General features: G+C 39.9%; 1 protein-coding gene, 1 non-coding gene and 1 pseudogene across 3 annotated transcripts in view; 2 read left to right on the forward strand and 1 right to left on the reverse strand.

Annotated features, from left to right (window-relative positions):
* LOC104711413 (alpha-humulene/(-)-(E)-beta-caryophyllene synthase-like) overlaps nucleotides 1-14,450 on the forward strand; it is a 40,574-nt pseudogene that overhangs the window by 21,251 nt on the left and 4,873 nt on the right. The window lies entirely within an intron of this gene.
* On the reverse strand, nucleotides 1,744-1,850 carry LOC147938771 (small nucleolar RNA R71). The gene has a single exon (XR_015567509.1). It is a non-coding gene; the product is annotated as a small nucleolar RNA R71 (small nucleolar RNA).
* On the forward strand, nucleotides 5,484-12,669 carry LOC147938772 (uncharacterized). Its single transcript, XM_087464063.1, has 3 exons — nucleotides 5,484-5,609; nucleotides 9,825-9,856; nucleotides 10,416-12,669. The coding sequence occupies exons 1-3, from the start codon at nucleotides 5,484-5,486 to the stop codon at nucleotides 12,667-12,669; spliced, it is 2,412 nt and encodes an 803-aa protein (XP_087320189.1).

The raw sequence follows: 14,450 nt of genomic DNA on the forward strand, positions 1-14,450 counted from the left end.
GTTAGGGTTTGATTTCAAGCATCTTAGCATCACACCAATGTTTAAGGAGCATAGATAAGGCTAGATCTAGAGCTTACCATTAGGCTTGCTAAGAGATTAGAGGTCTTGTTTGGTATGAGATGTATTGCTTAATGCTTGCTTGTGTAGATTCTTTACTTTGTGGGAACAAGTCTAGAGATGCATAGGTTTGACTGATTCTTGCCATGAGAGTGGAAGAAACTTGTCTTAGATTTATATGTCTAGAGATTAGCTCAAAGCTTTGCTTGAGATTTGTTGGCCAAAGTGTGATAACCTCATTCATTAGTCTAGCCCATGAATCCCTCCTCAAGGCCTTCTTTGTTTATTGATTTTTAAGTCTTAATCTTGTTGCTTGCTTGTTGTTTGATTTGTTTTTGCATTGCTCTGTTTTTATTGTGTTGCTCTGTTTCCCGGATTTATCTAGCTCGACCCTGCACTCGATCTACACTCGATCGAGTGCTAGCTCGAGTTCATCCCCAAAACTCTTGTTTATGTTTTGTAGTTATTCTGTCTTATCTCTAGTATCATTCTATTTGCATTTCTGTTTCATTTACTCATTGTCCTGTTCATTATTGTATTGCATTAGTTCATTAGCATAGTTTCTATTTCTGTTCTTGGTTCATAACTACTGCAATCATTCTGTTCTATTTGCATTTAGCTCTTAGTTCTTATAGTTTACTTTCTGCATTTTACTTTTTCATCTTAGGATTGTTAGTGACAAACAATCTTTACATTTGGCTTAACTTAGATTCATATACATATCTTAATTGTTCACAAACACTCATTTAGGATTGACACCTCTTATACTGCCACTTCATAAAGGGAATTGAAACACCCATCCATCCATTCCGTATGTCACCATTGCATACATTCATCACCCACACCAAAAAGATCTTGTTTCAATTTGGCGCCGTTGCCCATTTGAGTGTGTTTTTGTGACATTTAGGATCCATATTAGTCTAAGATTAAGTTCGTTTATACACTTGTGAAGTTTCTGGACTCAAATCTTCTGTTGCTGGGTTGTCTTGAGTTTCAGGTACCCACTCGACCAACCACTCGACCACCACTCGACCGAGCAGTGATCGAGCACTTGATCGAGTCAAAAGCCGTGTACATTTGGACACCACTTCCCAGTCGACTCAACCACCCACACGAGCCTGAGCTCAATTGTGAACCTGTTCGAGTCTGTACTCGCGTTTGTTGATGCACACAAGGTCTAAGGGGAAAGACAATCTTCAAAGGCCTATTGACAACATCCATAGAAAGCAAAAGGGTTTGGGAAATCAGAGAAGAAGAGTAGTTCAAGTTCAGCAAGAGGATCCAGTGATCATGGAGCAACAAGCTAACCATGAGCAGAGACCTAGGCACATTGGTGCTGGAGATGCACCCAACACCCACAACCAAAGGGCTGGTATTTTGCCTCCAACAGTGCCAAACAACAACTTTGAGATCAAAAGTGGATTGATCTCCATGATTCAAGCCAACAAGTTCCATAGGTTGCCAATGGAGGATCCACTAGATCACCTTGATGAGTTTGACAGAATCTGTGGTCTTACAAAGATCAATGGAGTGAGTGAAGATGGATTCAAGTTGAGGCTCTTCCCATTCTCACTTGGAGATAAGGCACACCTTTGGGAGAAAACTCTTCCTACTGGAGCAATAACCACATGGGATGCTTGCAAGAAGGCTTTCTTGGCAAAAAATTTCTCAAATGCAAGGACTGCTAGATTGAGGAATGAAATTTCTGGGTTTGCTCAAAGAAACAATGAAAGCTTTTGTGAAGCTTGGGAGAGGTTTAAAGGATTCCAGACTCAATGCCCTCATCATGGCTTCAGCAATGAGTCACTCTTGAGTAAATTGTATAGAGGAGTGCTTCCCAAGATCAGGATGCTTCTTGACACAGCTTCTAATGGCAACTTCCACAACAAGAATGTGGAAGAAGGCTGGGAGTTAGTTGAGAATCTTGCTCAGTCAGATGGCAACTATAATGAGGACTATGACAGAACCATAAGGTCATCATCAACTGATCAAGAGGACAAGTACAAGAAGGACTTGAAGATGGTCAATGAGAAGCTTGACAAGATCCTTCTTAGCCAACAAAAGTCTATTCACTTCATTGGTGAAGAAGAGGTTCCAGTTCAAGAGGGGGAGACTGAATTTGCTGAGTTGTGCTACATGCACAACCAGGGAGGATTCAAAGGCTACAACCAAGGGGGTTTCAAGAACAACAATCTCTCTTATAGGAGTACCAATGTGGCTAACCCTCAAGACCAAGTGTATCCACCTCAACAGCCTCAACAGCAACAAAACTATGTCCCCAAACAACAACATCAAGTGTTCAAGCCTCAGTTGTGTCCCCCACCAGGGTTTCAGACTAACCAAGGCCAAGAACAAGACTTAAGAGCCATGATGCAGCAGTTGTTGATTGGGCAAACACAAGGAAAGATTGAGGAAGCCAAGCAGTTTGCTGAATTGAATCAAAGGCTCACATCATAGTATAATGACCTTAACATGAAGTTTGAAGGTCTTAACTCTAGAGTGAAGTATATGGAAAGCAACATTGCCTCTACTTCTGCTCCTAAACCCAACCAACTCCCTGGAAAAGCTGTTCAAAATCCAAGGGAGTTCACTGCAAAAGCCATCCATATCTCTGATGAAGAAGTCACTGAGGACAGTGATGTTCAAGATGGGGAGGATTGGTCAGTTACTGAAGCTTTGAGTGAAGTTTGTGCAGAGAAATCTGAATCCATCATTGCACTCGACCAGGTACTCGAGCCAGCACTCGACCGAGTGCCTGATCGAGTGGTCGATCGAGCTGAAGGATCAGGAGCTGTTAAACCTGCTAAGTACATTCCTCCTACCTTCAAACCACCTCTACTATTCCCAGGACGTTTCAAAGCACAGAGGATCAAGGAATTAAGGGAAATAATTGAGAAAAAGGAGATGTTGGCTAAACAACAAGAGGATGAGAAAGCTTTGAAGGAAGAGGTTGTGGTTGAGAAACAAGAGGAAGTGATGGCTATTCAAGAGATCATCATTGCTTACCAAGAAGAGGAGAGAGGACCTCCCTTGGAACAGTATGAACCTTATCCTCTCTATAGAGATTTTTTGCTTGATTTGTCAAAGAAAAAGGCTCAAGCTCAAGATGAGAAGGATCTTGAGAACCTTGGAGGAGTGATCATCCCAATTAAGCTTAAGGATCCAGGACCATTCTATCTGCCTTGCACAATCAGTTACCTCCACTACAACCAATGCCTTTGTGATTTGGGAGCTTCAACTAGTGTGATGCCATACTCCATAGCTCAAAAGCTAGGGAGAACTGATTTCAAATCCACCAACCTCCATGTATGCCTAGCTGATGGGTCAAACAGAGAAGTAGTTGGAACGTTAGAGAATGTCCCACTCAAGATAGGCAAGGCAAGGGTTCATACAGATTTTGTGGTATTGGAGATGGACAAGGAACCTGAAGATCCTATCATCCTTGGAAGGCCATTCTTAGCCACTGTTTGAGCAGTCATTGATGTCAAGGAAGGTCTTGTGACCTTGAATATTGCTGAGGGTATAGTTATGAAGTTCAATATCTATAACCCAACCAACCTTCCTACCATTGATGATCAGCCTTTTACTATCAAAGACAAAGGTGGTCAAGAGGTCTTAAGTGATAAGGCAACTCCAAAGGCTGAGCTCTCTCTTCAAGAAGATTCTGTGGAAAATCTTAAGAGGTCAGTTCAAGAGCTGTCTAGTATGGTTGAGGATCTCCAAGTTAAGCTGAACAAGAGGTCTTTGAGGAAAGCAAGACCAAGGCTCAAAATCAAGAAAAAGTATGGTTTGTGTGCTAAGGGTGAGGTGATCAAGGATCAACTACACAGTGACCAAGAGGTTCCAGGAAGGATTTCATCACCTCCTTGGTATCTAGACCAAGTTTAAGAAGGAAACCAAAAGTCAAGCTTAGTGACTCTAAACAAGCTCACTAGGGAGGAAGTCTCTAAGGTATCCTTTGTAAATATGGTTTAATTTCTTAGTAGTTTTGATGTGTTTTCTTTTATGTTTGTGTTGGACAGGCCTTTTAGTGAGAATGGAGTTGGGTATGGAGAAATTTGGACATGGGCAAGGAGATTCGCAGGCCCACTCGACCACCCCACAAGAGGTACTCGACCGAGTTGGAGAAGGAGTGAGGCCCATTCGATTCCCATTCTTTTAAAATGATCGAGTGGAGGGAGAAAAGGAAGAAAAATTTTGAATTTTCAAACTTGGGTCAAGGAGCTCGACCACGTGCTGGTCGAGTGTGGGGTCGAGTGGCAGCCAAAAGCAAGTCAAAGATTCCCAATTCAAATTTGAATGGTATGGACGCTCCACCCTTGTCTCCTTGTCCCCTTAGCTTCTTTAAATAGGACTTGCACGATCCTATACCTCTCACACTCTCTCATTTGCTAAAAACAACTAAATTCAAGTTTAAAATCTCTCTCAAAGTTCATCTTTTGCTCAAGCTTTGTTCTTTCAAGTTTTTGGGTCACTAACCTATTAACTTTGAGCTTTGAGTCTATTCTTTTCAGTTCCTTTTGAAAATGTCTTCTAAGATCACTAGGAAGTCTCAACAAACCGCTGCAACCTCCATGGAACGTCGTGATGCTGGCCTTGAAAGAAGTAGAGAAGCTGGAAAGACAACTCGACGCCCCACTCGATCATGCACTCGACCGAGTGGTGGTTCGAGCAGCCGGTCGAGCCAGATACCGAGTCCAAGGAGAGGATCAGTTGAGGAAGATCCTGAGAGGACTGAAAGTGAGGAGGAAAGGGAGCCAACTCTCAATGAGTTTATGAGGAGACACAAGGCCAAAGGGAAGAGGCCAACAGTTGAGGTTGAGCAAGAGGAGAGTGAAAATGAGAGTGAGGAAGAAAGTGAAGAAGAAGAGTTAGAGGATGATGGGGAAGCAGAATCTTGTGGGTTGTCAAAGAGGCAGCTTTATGATGCTTTCATGAGAATGGAGTTCTTGGGGACTAGATATCCTCACAAGGAAACCATGGAGAAGCTTGCCATTGATGAAGATGTGGAGTTTCTTTTTGAGAAAAGTAACTTAACCAAGTTCATGGGGCTTTGCATGGAGGGCTACAAAAAAGAAAGTTGTGAGTTCCTAGCCACTGTCAAGTTGTATACATATGCAAGGAAGGATGCTGAGGCTGGAGCTGGTCACATTTCATTCACAATCAAGGGGAAGAAGCATGAGCTTTCAATGAGAAAGATAGCCAATGTGTTTGGTTTTGAAGTTGGGAGCAATAGGAGCTTGATGATACCAAGAGAGGAGCTCTATTCAGTTTGGGAAACCATTGTGGACAACAAACTCTACTCATCCTCCAATTCCAAGAGCTTAAGGATAAGGAGCCCAGTCCTAAGGTACTTCCACAAAGCTCTTGCCAACACCTTCTTTGCAAGGAAGGGGACTGGGAATATCAATGAGAGGGAGCTAAAGATGATTGATATGGCTCTCAATGGGATCATCCTCAAAGCCAGAGATGGGACCATCATCCTTGGGAGCACTGTAGAGACTGATCTTACAATGGTGCTTATAGACCATATGATACATTTGAGAAGTTGGGTAGGCAAGTTGGAGAACAAAGGCTCAAGAGGAGCACTAACCATTGGAGGCATCATTACTCCAATTCTACAAGCTGCCAAGGTCCCACTTAGAGAAGAAAGGGTCTCACCAAGATGGATTGACTCAAGCCTCTACTCTCATCCTAGCCAAGGAGATGCATCAAGGAAATCACATCTTCAATTTTGAGCTTCCTACACTTGGAAGGAAACAATTGATCTTGCCTAACCAAGAGCTCACCACCATTCAAGAAGGAGCCAACATTGACTTTTGGCCAGCTGAGGAGCACTTATTTGATGGAGTAGTTCAAGCTAGAGTTGAGGAAGCTGAGAATGCACAAGTGGCTGATGGGGAGGAGCAGTTTTATTTTGAGGATTATGAGCCCAACCTAAGGGATAGTAGAGGAGTGAGGGAGACTAGAAAGAGGTTGACACTTTTACAAAAGTGGAACAAGTGGCATGGGAAGAGGTTTGATAAGCTGAAGAAGAAGATGACCAACATGGCTAAGTCTATCAAGGGCTTAAAGAAGGAGGTTGCTGACTTGAAGAGTGGGAATTCTTCACCTTCACCATAAAGCCCTTTGAGGAGAAGTAGCTCAACTAGAGCACTTTCAAGAGTTGCAAACCCTTTGGAACCAGCTAGGGCTTCAATGTATGAGCCAAATCAGAGGAAGAGGAGCTCAAGTACCCGAGAACATCAGTCTTCGAGGCACTCGACCGGGTCACTCGAGCACCCACTCGGCCGAGCACCACCGACGTACTCGACCGAGCACCTTCCCAGATCACCCTATGGCTTCCCACCTCCAGCTGCTTATCCAGGTTATCCAAGTTACCCTCCCATCCCACCTCAATACTACATGGATCCAGCTCTCTACCAGCAGTTCTGCCAGCAGCAAGGTCAACATTTTGACACTCGCGGTCCAGCTCGACCCCCCCATTCGGACACGCACTCGACCGAGTGACGGTCGATCGCCATCGTCGAGCTGCCCCAAACTCCATCTCCAGGTCACCAACAAGACCCCAACTACTCCTATGAAAGCATGCAGATGGATGTGGACAAATTCTTCCACAATCCCTAAGGTACCACCATCCCCTTCACTTGTAAATATCATTGCATTTCATATTTTGTTTAGTTCTCTTAGTCTTGAATCCTCAATCAAATTTCTTTCACACAAGGGACTGTGTGATTTAAGTTTGGGGGAGGGTTTGAGATAGCATTTGACATTGTGTTTGGTGTTCTCATTTCAAATTTTTAGCATCTTCATATTAGTATTTGCATAAGCATCTAAGACATAGAAAAACCCTAAAAATTTGAAAAAAATTTGAAAAAATCTTTATAAAAAAGAGTGTTCATGTAGTTTGCATTGCATATTAGGATCTTGTTTAGCATGTTTCATTTAGGATTGTATAATATTTGCATTAGGGATCTATGATGAGTATTTCCTTGTTAGCTTGTTTATTCACTAGACTAGGATCAATGCCCAAGTTAATAGTACTTTGATGCTAGTTGAGTAGTTAGAAGCATAAGATTGAACCAAGCCTTGAATTCCTAAATTACATTTGGTCTAAATTGAAGCATTTTGTGATTTGATGTCATTTCCTATTTATAAGAACCTAATATTGATTTTTAATTATCAACTTGTGCATTGCTTTAAACTCATGGATACCATATACATATTTGGATCATCTTTTTCCTTTTACCACTCTTGTTGATCCAAGTAGCTGATTTCCTCATTAAGAATCAGTTTCCCTACCCTTAACCTATCCTTCTTTCAAGCCAAATTTATTCTTGAGTGTGTAAGGCCTATTTTGGGATTGAGCTTGGTAGAAAGTGTTAGGTTTGAACTGACAAGAGTAAGACCTTGTGTAGTTCTAGTTTGCATTTTTCAAACTAGATAGGACTAGGTGGTTCACTTGTTGGGTTTGAGACTTGGCTGTTTTGAAAAGAAAAGAGGAAAAAGAAAAACAAAAAGGGTAGAGTCTTTAAAGAGGAGAATGTGCTTAAGCAAAGTTTAGTGAAAGGATGGGAAGTAAAGATTATTGAAATTGGTTCTAGTTAAAGAAAAGAAAGAAAGAAAAAAGAAAAGTCTAGCAAAAAGCTTGTATGTCTTAAGAATAAGAAAAAAAGAGAACCATAGCAAATAAGTGAGAATCCCCCATCCCACTAGAAAGATCAAATAAGAAACCTCTCCTAAGACTTGAAAACCAAAAGAGAAAAGGGTGAAAGAGAAAAGAAGAAGTTAAAGGGTAGCACTAGAATCATTTGGGTTTAGATTGATAGGATAAACACTTTGGGTGCCTTTGGGTAGACAAGGTTTTATTCTTGTATGTGTCTAGGTGTCCTTACCTTTAGCATTCTTCTAAAGCTCAATCCATTTTTTATGAGAGAACCTTGATATTGACAAGCCCCACTCTAAGAGACCATCATTGTCTCAAAACCCTTTATTACCAAGCCAAATGAGTTTAAGCTTTGCATAGAATTGATTCATGTTCTTGATTAATGAATGTTAAAGGAAATGGTTGATTTGAATGCATGTGGATAACTAAGGCTCAAATCAATAAAGGTTGTGATATGCTTGTCTAAAATCTTTAAGTACAGCTCATTCACCTTGCATCATAGTACTAGTAACTTGGACATTGATTCTAGATGGTCTATTTGCAAGCTTTAGGAGCTGAGATTCCACTTTCAAACCTCACTTACATTCTTATGTCTTGCTTATTTGCTTGAGGGCAAGCAAAGACTAAGTTTGGGGGTGTTGATGTTCATATATTTTACCATGTTTTCCCTTAGTTTATTCACATCTTTTGCATCTTTTGCTATCCATTTAGGCCATTATTGTGTAGCTTTAGCACTAATCATGCATTAGAGTTTAGTTGCATTGCATTTGCATCTTTTCATGCATATTCAGGTGATTTTGGAGCTTAAGGAGCATGGAAGCAATGCTGTGGAGAAGTGAGCCAATCATGAAGGGAAAGCAAGAGAGTTAAGGCTGAAGAACCAAGGTCCAGAGTCCAACTCGACCGCACACTCGACCAGACACTCGACCGTGTGCTGAGGAGGACTCGACCGAGTGGAGAATGCACGAGAGAAGCCAGCTCGACCTGCCACTCGACCGAGCACAGGTCGAGTTGACCGAGCCGTTGACTATTTTGTCTTTTAGTGTTTTTAGGGCTTCCACCTCCTCTCCTATATAAAGTCTTGTACCTGCAGCCACCAAAGTGTGCAACTTTTTAGAGAGTCAGAAACCTAGTTTTTACTTTTTAAGGAATTATTCATTTTGCCTTTTTATTTTCTTAGATTTTGTACCCTTTTTAAGAAAACTCTTAGATTCTTCAATATTGTTGGTTCCATAACTTTCAATATATTAAGAATTTGGGTTTGATTCCTTTTGCAACATTATAGATCTTGTTCTTATCTTTCATTTGATGCAAGTTTCGAGATTTTCTGGGTTTATGACTTTGATGTTCATCATGTGTTCATGTGAGTAGTGCTTAGGATCTTGAGGATGGGTTAGGCTAGGCTGTGTTTGAGGTTTGTTTGCTTTGGTCAAGCTTGATTGTGGTAGAATCTCTTCTAGGCTAGATGTTCTTAATGCTAATCCTGAACTGAGAGGTTAGGGTTTGATTTCAATCATCTTAGCATCACACCAATGTTTAAGGAGCATATATAAGGCTAGATCTAGAGCTTACCATTAGGATTGCTAAGAGATTAGAGGTCTTGTTTGGTATGAGATGTATTGCTTAATGCCTGCTTGTGTAGATTCTTTACTTTGTGAGAACAAGTCTAGAGATGCATAGGTTTGATTGATTCTTGCCATGGGAGTGGAAGAAACTTGTCTTAGATTTATATGTCTAGAGATTAGCTCAAAGCTTTGCTTGAGATTTGTTGGCCAAAGTGTGATAACCTCATTCATTAGTCTATCCCATGAATCCCTCCTCAAGGCCTTCTTTGTTTATTGATTTTTAAGTCTTAATCATGTTTCTTGCTTGTTGTTTGATTCGTTTTTGCATTGCTCTGTTTTTATTGTGTTGCTCTGTTTCCCGGATTTATCTAGCTCGATCCTACACTCGATCGAGTGCTAGCTCGAGTTCATCCGCAGAACTCTTGTTTATGTTTTGTAGTTGTTCTGTCTTATCTCTAGTATCATTCTATTTGCATTTCTGTTTCATTTACTCATTGTCCTGTTCATTATTGTATTGCATTAGTTCATTAGCATAGTTTCTATTTCTGTTATTGGTTCATAACTACTGCAATCATTCTGTTCTATTTGCATTTAGCTCTTAGTGAAAGCATGAAGACGTTCTGGTGCTACAAGGCTGTGTTGTAGGACTCTGGAATATGTTTACGCGTCTTGGAGGAGTCACGGATATTGGATGACGTGGCAATACTTTTGAAGGTTTGGTAATTAGAGGACAAGATATTATCATATTGGCTAATAGATTTGGACTTATCCTTGTTTAGGAAAGTAGGTCATAGGAGAGTTCCTATATATTGTATTATTGGACAAACATGTTGTTTGGCCGTTCAAGAAGAATTTTAGAGAACTAAGCGTGAAAGCTTTTAGGGTTCTTAGGGATTTTGGTTAGATTAAGAATTGGTCAGTGGCAAGTCGTGTTGACTGTGTGTAAATCTGATTAAACATATCTTGTAAGATTGTTTAAGTGATTCTTAATAAGAAAAGAAGTTCTTTTCTATATTGGCTGCATCTTCGTTTTTACAATTGGTATCAGAGCAGTCAACCGATGAGAGCTCTATACTCGCTACAGGTTGAGATCTTGGGATAATGATGCAGTCGGGTAATGAGTTGATGATGCTTCAAAGGGGTGTGATCTTGGATCAACAAGGCTATGGTCGATGGAAAGTGCGCATGGTTCAGCTGATCCGAAATCTAGGTGAGGATGCTTGGACGGCTGTGGAAGAAGGATGGGAACCTCCCTATGAGAAAACCGAAGCTGGTGACAAGATCACTAAACCTAAGGCACGATGGACGGTAGAAGAAAAGAACTTGTCTAAATACAATGCTAGGGCTCTTAATGCTATCTTTGGAGCTATTGATGATGATGAGTTTAAGCTTGTTCAAGGTTGTGAATCAGCAAAAGAAGCTTGGGACATTCTGCAGAAGACTCATGAAGGAAACTCAAGTGTCAAAAGAACAAGATTAGACCAACTTGCATCTCAATTTGAAGTCTTAAGGATGGATCCAGAAGAGTCAATTTCACAATTTAGTGCAAAATTGAGTGCTATTGCTAATGAAGCAAAGAATCTTGGTAAGATTTATAAGAATACCAAGCTGGTTAAGAAATTAATTAGATGTCTACCATCTAAGTATGCAGCTCATAAAGCAGTTATGAGGGTATCTGGCAACACAGACACCTTGAAGTTTGAGGATCTCATTGGTATGTTAAAATCAGAGGAGATGGAAGTTGCTGAAGAACTGAGAATTCATGATAAAGGAATTGCATTCAAGGCAGATGACAGGAGTGATCAGTTGCAAGAGATAAAAGATAACATGTCCTTGATGGCAAGAAACTTTGGAAAAGCCCTCAAACGTGTTGAAAAAGGACATGTACGAGGGTTAGCTCACTGGAATCAAAGTGCTACAGAGAGGTCTTGTTCTAGGCAAAATATATCTGAGAAAGAAAAATCTGATCAGAGAAAAGAGATTCAATGTCTTGAATGTAGTGGTTTTGGTCATTACAAACTTGAGTGTCTAATGGTTAAGCGCAAAGAGATGAAGTGCTTTGAATGTAAAGGGATTGGACATTTAAAATTTGAATGTCCAAACATGGTGAAAGGAAATAATAAAGCATATGTTAGCTTTAGTGATTCAGAATCAGAGAGTGATGAGGAAGAAGAAGAAGGAGGAATGTTGAATCTTTTTGCATACAGTGCTAAAAGTGATGATATAGCTGATGAAAGTTCCGATGATGATGAGGAAGAATCAATTACAAAAGAAAGCTACTGTGTTTTGTATGACAATTGGGTTCAGCTGTGTAATGAAAAGCTGTTACTTATCAAGGAAAAGCTGAAACTAGAAGCCCAAGTTAACATGCTGGAAGAAAGGAAGCCTGAATTTTTAATCGGTGATGAACTTCCTCCTAATGAAAAGGAGCTGTTTGAGAGGAAATTGAAGAACTTACAGGAGATGTATGGTTTAGAAAAAGAAAAAGCAACAAGCCTAGAAAGAGAGCTGAATGAGAATCATAAGAAGATTAGGATGTTGAATAATGGTGGCAAGAAGCTTGATGAGATACTATCTATGGGAATTGTAGGATCTCAGCATCAAGGTCTGGGTTATCACAAAAAGGAGACTGTTGAGCTGTTGTCTCGTGATGAATCAGTAAGCTTTGTTAAAAGGAATGTAAATCATGAAGCTGAGACAAGTATTATGGGAAAAGTGGTTCAACAGGAAGCCCCTGTAGCACCAACCAGGAACACACGACATCAACATATATCTTCGTGTGAGCGAAAAGGTTGGACTAAATCCAAGCGAGGACGAAGGGGTTATGAATGCTTTCATTGTGGTAAAAGTGGTCATGTCAGATCTTTGTGTTACAAGTTTAAGAACAAGATCAAGGAGCTTTGGATGGCTAGGAAGTGCTTTATCGATCCATCTCACTTTTGCAAAGTCTGGGTTGCTAAAAAGGATCTGTACAGTAAGGTTTCTGAACATAATGAAAGACAATATAATCAAGTAATCCAGGAAACTGAGGAAATCAACCTATGTTGCAATCTCTCGAAGATAGTCACTGAAGATGATTTTGGGGTTGAATATCAGGTTCTACAGAAGCATGTTGCAGAACCACCTGTACAAGAAAAAGTCACAACTGAATCAACTAGATCAAATAGTAATGATTGGAATGATGAATCATCAGGAGTCTTAGCTATATCTAAACAGTTGCAAGGTCATAAGAATCAGTCTGCTGTAGTTGCATTTGTTGAGCAAACCGTTCGTCATGTTCAGCTGAATTCTCAAGGAGTGCTGCAACACTGTTTTGTTTCACAGGTTGAACCTAAGAACATTATAAAAGCTCTTGAAGATTATTTTTGGTACAAGGCATGATAGGAAGCTTGTTGTGTCCCCCTGCATATATGTCTTCATCCTTGTTTTTATATGAATGTGCACTCACGCTGGGGGAGTATGATGAGATGGTGATATTGGTGATGATGGTGATGTCATAGCTGAATGTAGCTGAGGCTTATGGTTTTGAAAGATTCTAGTACTATTCACATCTGGAGCTTGAGTTGTTACATTCAGATAAAAAGGGGGAGAATGAAAGCATGAAGACGTTCTGGTGCTACAAGGCTGTGTTGTAGGACTCTGGAATATGTTTACGCGTCTTGGAGGAGTCATGGATATTGGATGACGTGGCAATACTTTTGAAGGTTTGGTAATTAGAGGACAAGATATTATCATATTGGCTAATAGATTTGGACTTATCCTTGTTTAGGAAAGTAGGTCATAGGAGAGTTCCTATATATTGTATTATTGGACAAACATGTTGTTTGGCCGTTCAAGAAGAATTTTAGAGAACTAAGCGTGAAAGCTTTTAGGGTTCTTAGGGATTTTGGTTAGATTAAGAATTGGTCAGTGGCAAGTCGTGTTGACTGTGTGTAAATCTGATTAAACATATCTTGTAAGATTGTTTAAGTGATTCTTAATAAGAAAAGAAGTTCTTTTCTATATTGGCTGCATCTTCGTTTTTACACTTAGTTCTTGTAGTTTACTTTCTGCATTTTACTTTTTCATCTTAGGATTGTTAGTGACAAACAATCTTTACATTTGGCTTAACTTAGATTCATATACATATCTTAATTGTTCACAAACACTCATTTAGGATTGACACCTCTTATACTGCAACTGCATAAGGGGAATTGAAACACCCATCCATCCATTCCATATCTCACAATTGCATACATTCATCACCCACACCAAAAAGATCTTGTTTCAATATAAATAACCTCTCAAAATATTACGTACTGTATATAGTGTTTAAAAAGAAAATCAAATAAATAAATTAAGAATACTATATCTACAAGTGTAAGAATCTTTCCTGTTTTTGGCATAAAAAATGTGAAACACATATCACAACTATAATAAGGTCCTAATCCCAAAGAAAAAAAAAACGTTTCTGGTTAAATTGCTAGACCCTAGTGATTCAATTTGATTGAATCTTGGTATGACTGGCCCAAAATAATTGGGCTAAGCTCGACATGAAACCTTTGTTGGAAATGACACCTCAAGAATCCATTGTCTATACAAGGTTGGTGTAAAATATAATATTTAATCTGGTGATCTATTTCATACAGTTTGAGCATAAGAGAAAGCACGTGGGAACATCCATTGATTGTTACATGAAGCAATATGGAATTTCTTGAGAGAAAGCCGAAGAAGAGGTCAAAATCATGGCATTGGATTCATGGAAGAGCTTTAATGAAGAACTGATGAAGAGAGATCACTCTTTTCCTTACCCTGTCGTCATGCGCTTTCTAAACTTGTCGAGGGTCGTCGAGGTTTTCTACAAAGACACTGACATTTTCACACATTCTGAGTTGATGAAACATCACGTGGTTTCTTTATTCCTTAACAAATTATCTATTTGAATCAGAACTATACGACTGTTAAAGTTGTTTGTTTTGTTTTTAGTTTCCCGGTTTCATGTTGTGTGGAAATAAGCGGCTTTAATTCTTCTGTCGCATTAATTTATCACTTTGTGTTTATGTATTTCAAAACCTCAACTATGTTTTGTATGTGTTGTTAGGCCTGGGCATTTTAACCGAATCCGTACCCGACCTGAAATGGGCAGTTTGGTTCGGATTCGGGTGGTAGTAAATACCTGATCG

Source organism: Camelina sativa, chromosome 9, assembly GCF_030686135.1.
Source record: "Camelina sativa cultivar CO46 ecotype springtype chromosome 9, ASM3068613v1".
In the NCBI taxonomy this organism is placed as follows: Eukaryota; Viridiplantae; Streptophyta; class Magnoliopsida; order Brassicales; family Brassicaceae; genus Camelina; species Camelina sativa.